The sequence below is a fragment of the Chrysemys picta genome, chromosome 12 (assembly GCF_011386835.1).
Source record: "Chrysemys picta bellii isolate R12L10 chromosome 12, ASM1138683v2, whole genome shotgun sequence".
Classification (NCBI taxonomy): Eukaryota; Metazoa; Chordata; order Testudines; family Emydidae; genus Chrysemys; species Chrysemys picta.
In genome coordinates, this window is record NC_088802.1 from 9167035 (window position 1) to 9174926 (window position 7892).

The window sequence follows — 7892 nt, forward strand, 5'->3', positions numbered from 1 at the left end:
ACTGAGGGGCATAGGGGGAAGCGTAAATACAGTTGGGGGCAGGGCTTGAGAGGCCCTGGGGGTCTCAGTGGGGCAGCCATGGGCAGGGCCAGGCTCTGCCAGCTTCAGCACTAGAGCCAGTAGCAGGTCAGGGGCTGGCAGGAAGGTGCAGTCCGTGTTTTAACAGGGAACTCAGGACACCTGGGTTCAATTCATGCCTCTGCCCCTGACTCCATGTGGGACCTTAGGCAAGTCCTTTCACTTCCCTGTGCCTGTTCCCCCTCCCACCAATTGGCTGTGATTTGGGGCAGGGACTGTCTCTCACTGTGTGTCTGTGCAGCACCTGGCACTAGGGGGCCCCCATATCTGTGATTCTAGACCCAGGAGGAGAGTGAGAGACGCCTGGTTCATGTACAAAATAAGATTTTATTTACTTCTCCTCGGAGGATGGGGTTGTAGACTTGCCCAGAAATATGCACCCAGGACTCCCCAGCTGGTCTGTCCTCCACAGCCCACGATCCTGAAAGAGGGGAGCAAACCCTCCATGTCGCCCCCCACAAAGCACAATACACCAACAGGCTCTCCCCAGAGAACGCAGCAGCTGGGGTCCAGCGTGGGAACTGCCAGAGCAGCCTTAAATAGTCTTGAGCTCTCCACAAATGGCTCTACACCCCCTGGGGCTGAGGACTTGAGGTTCCCCTAGGAGATGGGAAAGGGGGATGTGGTATCCCCCATGGTTACACCCTTTGGAGTCACCTCTGCAGGGCCAGAGTTGTGTTCACGCCCCTCCTTTGCTTCACTGGGCTGCAGGCACCAGTGGCGGTGAACGCTGGGTGGTGGTGGCTGTCAGCCCATAGGTCGACCTGGGCCTGAGCCAAGAAAACAATCTCGTTAGGAGGTGAGGCAAGTTATTCTGGGTAAAGGAGGGGTAGGTGTTACATCTAGTCTCTTGTCCATGGCCCTCTGCCCCTGTGCTGCTCCATTCACGAGTCTTCCTTCTCCTGGAACCTGCGCACAACAAAAGCCAAGCGTCAATCCTTTGCAGAAGCTTTTCCTTTTGTATTTCTTTTCTGATCTGTGGAACTCACTGCTGCAGGATGCTGCTAAAGTCACAGGGAGACCAGAGACACTGCTGTGAGAAAGCTTCCCTCCCCTCCAGTATCCCTAATCCCTCTGGGGATGGAGATCCCTCATAAGCTGCTCTTTGGGGGTGACCGGGGGTTCCATTTAAGAGGAGAAAGAGGATGCCAGCCCCACCCCGACCCACTTTACTCCTTTTCTCCACTTAGGTTGATGAGTTACGTCACACTACAGGCAGGGCATGTGGCTAAGAAGGGCAACTCCACGAAGGAAGCCAGGAGAGACTCAAATGAGGGCAGCAGGACTACACAAACTGCCCCACACTGGAAAATTAGATCTACTCAGCTATGTCACCCAGAGGTGTGTAAAATACCCTCCCTCTCCCCCGAGCAGAACAGTTAAGCTGACTTAAGTCCCAGTGTAGACAGCGCTTGGCTGATGGATGAATTCTTCCGTTCAACTAGCTACCGCCTCTTGGGGAGGTGATTTCCTGCGCCGATGGGAGAACCCCTCCTGCAGCGTAGGCAGTGTCTACACTACATATTTCAAGTGTAGACAAGTCCAAAGACTCTCCCAAGCTCCCAACGACGGAAAGGCTGCAGGGAGCAGCAGCCACCTAGGAAGGACGAAGGTGAAGGATGTGTCTGCCAGAGGGAAGCCTTAGCCGGGACAGGGCGAAGAACCCTGCACAGAGTTGGAATTTAGCTGGGCAGGGCTGTGTGGGGCAGTTCTTGCATTTCCCTGTGTACTTCGTGAATAAATCCAGACCACACAAGAAGCCTCCATCCAAGTTCTTAGGCCACTTTGGTTTCTAATTGGTAAATCTTAGGTTGCCACGTACACACCCAATCTGACGTTAGCCAACGCACAGATGTTAGGTTAGCGTGCACCACATTATACCAAGGCCTGGCTTAGCGTGAGTGAACAGCACTCTGGGAAAAATCTAAGCTACATCCCACAATACCCTGCAGTAATACCACCCAGATAGGAAAATCAAGATACATGCCTTGTGTGTCTTAGTGCAAGCCAGGGAGGCCCCTTCACAGGCCGGTACCTGGAATGCCAGTATCCACAACAAAGATAAGGAAAGGTACAGAACAAAAGGAACTGGGACAAACGGGTGGGTTGGATTTTACTGAAGAGTTTTGTAACGTATCGAATCATCCTATAAATATGACTAGCTGAAATGCTTGGGAGCACATTGTGTACACCTTGTACAGCAAGAAAGCACAGTTAACGATTTTTTTTCTGGGCATTTCCTTTGGGGTTTTTTGGGGGGGGAGGGAGAGGGTTGGGCTAACCGTGATGTCTCATTTTAAGGGAACAACCTGGATTGATTTAGCTGATGAGGAAATACAGCGAGATCTAGGTGACCTGGGGACAGGTCTCCTCCCCTGCGGGCAATAACTCTCCAGTCTTTCCCCTCGCACGAGAGCAGTAGGGAAGGGACAGCGCCTTACTTGCACTGGCCACAGGTGTAGAAGACAGTCTGTCCTTCATCCGCTGATCTCATCTGCCGGGTGTGGTAGACCATGCCCTCGTGACCACACTGGGGGCACTTCCTGTCAATCTGAAAGGATCACCAAGGCCAAGTCAAATCCATGGAATGAAGATTCCCTCCCACCCCTCCCAAAAAAATCCTCCACTGGAATAAAAGGGAAATAAGTCAAGGTCAGGTGCTAATGTACTGGTGGGACTTCCTGCTGCAGGATGTTAGGAGACTATTGATGTGTGTTTTCCTTCCCTCCTGTCCACAGAAATCCCCACTCACCATGGGTCCCTTGACCTCCTGCCCATCATCCATGATCATCAGAGCCACGGAGCCCAGCCGGTTGAACTCGACACAGGACTGGACCACCTTCCCTTCGAAATCTATGCAGGGAGAGGAAGAGAGTTATTGAGCGATGTGTGTGTCAGAGAGAGGAACTAATGCACTTTAGAGACTTGCCTCTCAGAGGGCCAGCACTCGACCTCACTCCCTTCCCAGAGCTGGGGATAGAACCCAGGAGTCCTGACTTCTAACCTGCCCTACTCTAACACACTGTCCCTCCCCGAGGGATTTCACTAGTGGACAGAGGGGAATTCAGTTCCCCTAGATAAATGCCAGTACGTGTGTGGGGGGTGATGCTGCCGCCCTCACCTCGTACATCGATGGAGAAGGAGCAGCGCACGCACGTCACCTTGTCCTGGACGCCTGGCAGAGGCAGGATGGTCCCACACTCTGGGCAGAAATCCAGGTCCGACTGGAAGCAGGAGTTGCCCAGCTCCATGGCTGCCTGCGAGAAAAGCCACTGGATTAGCTGGGCGGCCAGCGGCACCCTGACCAGCGCTGCTCTGAGCTACTGCAGGTCCCAGCCGGGCCCTCCCGCACCGGGACAGGTGGGGGGAGGAGTGGGGCCTTTGCACGAGAGGCCAAATCAGGGGATGTTTATCTGCATCAGTTTACACCCCCCCAGCACCCATGAAAACTCCCACCCCTCCCAGGTGCCCCTAGTGCCTCCCATAACCACACCCACAACCCTCCCTCCACCCATCCCCCTCTCACCCCCACCCGCCCCCGCCCCCTTACCCCAACCCTCCGCCACCCAGCCCCCTCTCACCCCAACCCGCCCCGCCCCCTCTCACCCCCACCCATCCCTGCCCCCTTACCCCAACCCTCCGCCACCCAGCCCCCTCTCACCCCAACCCGCCCCCTCTCACCCCCACCCATCCCTGCCCCCTTACCCCAACCCTCCGCCACCCAGCCCCCTCTCACCCCAACCCGCCCCCGCCCCCTTACCCCAACCCTCCGCCACCCAGCCCCCTCTCACCCCAACCCGCCCCCGCCCCCTCTCACCCCCACCCATCCCTGCCCCCTTACCCCAACCCTCCGCCACCCAGCCCCCTCTCACCCCAACCCGCCCCCGCCCCCTCTCACCCCCACCCATCCCTGCCCCCTTACCCCAACCCTCCGCCACCCAGCCCCCTCTCACCCCAACCCGCCCCCGCCCCCTCTCACCCCCACCCATCCCTGCCCCCTTACCCCAACCCTCCGCCACCCAGCCCCCTCTCACCCCAACCCGCCCCCGCCCCCTCTCACCCCCACCCATCCCTGCCCCCTTACCCCAACCCTCCGCCACCCATCCCTACCCCCACCCCCTTACCCCAACCCTCCACCACCCAGTCCCCTCTCACCCCAACCCGCCCCCTCTCACCCCCACCCATCCCTGCCCCCTTACCCCAACCCTCCGCCACCCAGCCCCCTCTCACCCCAACCCGCCCCCGCCCCCTCTCACCCCCACCCATCCCTGCCCCCTTACCCCAACCCTCCGCCACCCAGCCCCCTCTCACCCCAACCCGCCCCCGCCCCCTCTCACCCCCACCCATCCCTGCCCCCTTACCCCAACCCTCCGCCACCCAGCCCCCTCTCACCCCAACCCGCCCCCGCCCCCTCTCACCCCCACCCATCCCTGCCCCCTTACCCCAACCCTCCGCCACCCAGCCCCCTCTCACCCCAACCCGCCCCCGCCCCCTCTCACCCCCACCCATCCCTGCCCCCTTACCCCAACCCTCCGCCACCCAGCCCCCTCTCACCCCAACCCGCCCCCTCTCACCCCCACCCATCCCTGCCCCCTTACCCCAACCCTCCGCCACCCAGCCCCCTCTCACCCCAACCCGCCCCCGCCCCCTCTCACCCCCACCCATCCCTGCCCCCTTACCCCAACCCTCCGCCACCCAGCCCCCTCTCACCCCAACCCGCCCCCGCCCCCTCTCACCCCCACCCATCCCTGCCCCCTTACCCCAACCCTCCGCCACCCATCCCTACCCCCACCCCCTTACCCCAACCCTCCACCACCCAGTCCCCTCTCACCCCAACCCGCCCCCGCCCCCTCTCACCCCCACCCATCCCTGCCCCCTTACCCCAACCCTCCGCCACCCAGCCCCCTCTCACCCCAACCCGCCCCCGCCCCCCTCTCACCCCCACCCATCCCTGCCCCCTTACCCCAACCCTCCGCCACCCAACCCTTCCCCACCCATCCCTGCCCCCAGTCACCCCCACCCCCTTACCCCAACCCTCCACCACCCAGTCCCCAGCCCTCCGGGGGACCCCTCAATAAACCCCTGATTATTCGCCCCCAGCAACCCCCGGTGCCTCCTTGAAAAGGGCTGGTCTCTGTCCCTTAATCAATTCTCCTTGTGCCCCCCCCCACACTCACCCCCCAGCTGCGCTGCTTCCTCTCTGCCTCCGGCCCCACACGTGTCTGAGAGTTTGGAGCAGACAACTGCAGCCCTGCGTGGGATAGAGCGTCCCCTAGTCCTCCAGAGGAGTAGAGGGGAGGCGGGAGGCAGAGTGTCACCCCCAGGAACTTTGGCTCAGTAGCCAATGGAAAATAGCTGGCAGCCCGGCCCCTTCCCCGCCCCCCCCCCCCCCCCAGCTCTCCCGGTGCCCCTCACTCCCGATCTGCGGCCCCCTGCTAGCCCAGCCCCTCCCTCCCAGCTCTCCTGGTGCCCCTCACTCCCGACCTGCAGCCCCTTCCCTCCCAGCTCTCTGGTGCCCCTCCCTCCCGACCTGCAGCCCCCTCCCTCCCAGCTCTCCTGGTGCCCCTCACTCCCACCTGCAGCCCCCTGCCAGCCCAGCCCCTGCCCCCCAGCTCTGCCAGTGCCCCTCATTCCGGACCTGCAGCCCCTGCCAGCCCAGTCTCCCTCCCCCACAGCTCTGCCTCACTCCTCATCCGCAGCCTCCTGCTAGCCAAGCGGATGGCTCCCAGGTTTCCTAGTGCCTCTCAGTGCTGACCCAGGCACCAGCTGCTATTCCCAGCCCTGTCTGCAAGCCCAGGTTGAAGCCTCTGCAGTTAATCCAGCACTAGGAGAGATGCAAGACTCCATGTCCTGTTCTCCAGCCTCTCATTTGGGGCCAGCTCAGAATTAAAGCCCTAGAGGGGAAAGGTAGAACCCAGGAGTCCTGACTCCCAGCCCCTCCCTTCCGCCTCCCCTAACCACTAGGCTCCTCTGGCTTCCCAGAGCCAGGAATAGAACCCAGGAGTCCTGGCTCCAAGCCCCCCCCCCCCCGCTCTAACCACTAAACCCCACTCCCCTCCCAGAGCTGGGGATAGAACCCAGGAGTCCTGACTCCTTGCCTTCTTCCTCTAACTGGACTGGATTACCTGTTATGTGGAAGAATCTGCTGAAAATCTTGAGCCCTTACACTGCCAGGCGGAGATCGATGATCAGCATAAGACGTGTTTACAGGGCCCATGTATTAGGAATCCCCAGGCTGGATCAGCCCAGGGGTTCACCTAGCCCAATAGCTTGTCTCTGGGCAGTGGCCAGCACCAGGTGGTTCAGGGAAAGGAGCGAGACACCCTCTAATATTCTTTACATGGTGCTTCGTTGGGCTTGGATCAGCAACATCCCTCGTCCCAAAGAGCTAATGCCCCGATCCTGCAAAGACTTAAACGCGCTTAACTTCAGGCACACAAGTTTGACTTTGATGGGGGACAGTTGAGCCCCATGTTAAGTCTCTGCAGGATCTGGGCCTCAAACAAGTGAGTGAGAACAGGGTTGGTGGTTGGGTGGCAGAATTCTTTTCGCCCAGACGCTAGGGTGATGGGCATTCGTCTAAAGCCCTAAGCCAGGGTAGAGCCTTGGGACCCTGGAGTGGGAGGGTTTGTGGTCACTAGGAAGGAAGGGGAGGTGGATTTCATAGAGAGAGGCTGCTTCCGGCTTGAGCCCTTATCATAGAATCATAGAAACTTAGGGTTGGAAGAGACCTCAGGAGGTCATCTAGTCCAACCCCCTGCTCAAAGCAGGACCAATCCCCAATTAAATCATCCCAACCAGGGCTTTGTCAAGCTGACCTTAAAAACCTCTAAGGATGGAGATTCCACCACCTCCCTAGGGAACCCATTCCACTGCTTCACCATCCTCCTAGTGAAATAGTGTTTCCTTATATCCAACTAGACCTTCCCCACTGCAACTTGAGACCATTGCTCCTTGTTCTGTCATCTGCCATCACTGAGAACAGCCGAGCTCCATCCTCTTTGGAACCCCCTTCAGGTAGTTGAAGGCTCCTATCAAATCCCCCCTCATTCTTTTCTTCTGCAGACTAAACAAGCCCAGTTCCCTCAGCCTCTAATCGTAAGTCATGTGCCCCAGCCCCCTGATCATTTTCATTGCCCTCCGCTGGACTCTCTCCAATTTGTCCACATCCTTTCTGTAGTGGGGAGCCCAAAACTGGATGCCATACTCCAGATGTGGCCTCACCAGTGCTGAATAGAGAGGAATAATCACGTCCCTGGATCTGCTGCCTGGCAATGCTCCTGCTAATGCAGCCCAATATGCCATTGGCCTTCTTGGCAGCAAGGGCACACTGCTGACTCATATCCAGCTTCTCATCCACTGTAATCCCCAGGTCCTTTTCTGCAGAACTGCCGCTTAGTCAGTCGGTCCCCAGCCTGTAACAGTGCCTGGGATTCTTCCGTCCTAAGTGCAGGACTCTGCACTTGTCCTTGTTGAACCGCATCAGATTTCTTTTGGCCCAATCCTCCAATTTGTCTAGGTCACTCTGGACCCTATCCCTACCCTCCAGCGTATCTACCTCTCCCCCCAGCTTAGTGTCATCTGTGAACTTGCTGAGAGTGCAGTCCATCCCATCATCCAGATCATTAATAACCCTTATTGCTTGCAAAGGGTTTCTGGGGAGTGTGTTCCTATTGAAAGATTGATTGATGATCGGTTAATTAACCAGCACCATTAGCCAGCGCTTGTTGCTACTGGTATCCAAATAGCTCATTAGTGGAGCTAATAGACTCCTAACGGTGAACTGATCTTCTGTTCAGTCGCTGTCAGTGCAA

At 58.6% G+C, this 7892-nt stretch overlaps 1 protein-coding gene across 1 annotated transcript; it reads right to left on the minus strand.

The window, feature by feature from the left end:
- Positions 1–385: 385 nt before the first annotated feature.
- On the minus strand, positions 386–5411 carry POLR1H (RNA polymerase I subunit H). The gene is made up of 5 exons (XM_005312331.5): positions 5256–5411; positions 3200–3335; positions 2831–2931; positions 2520–2629; positions 386–987 (listed from the first exon to the last, which is right to left on the minus strand). The coding sequence occupies exons 2-5, from the start codon at positions 3327–3329 to the stop codon at positions 963–965; spliced, it is 366 nt and encodes a 121-aa protein (XP_005312388.1). The 5' UTR covers positions 3330–3335; positions 5256–5411; the 3' UTR covers positions 386–962.
- Positions 5412–7892: the final 2481 nt, after the last annotated feature.

Excerpts from the sequence above, each read along its gene's own strand:
- POLR1H (XM_005312331.5), bottom strand. The coding sequence starts at position 3,329 with ATGGAGCTGGGCAACTCCTGCTTCCAGTCGGACCTGGATTTCTGCCCA. Across the intron at positions 2,932-3,199 it reads CTTCTCCATCGATGTACGAG|ATTTCGAAGGGAAGGTGGTC; the intron begins GTGAGGGCGGCA and ends CTCCCTGCATAG. Across the intron at positions 2,630-2,830 it reads AGGAGGTCAAGGGACCCATG|ATTGACAGGAAGTGCCCCCA; the intron begins GTGAGTGGGGAT and ends TGATCCTTTCAG.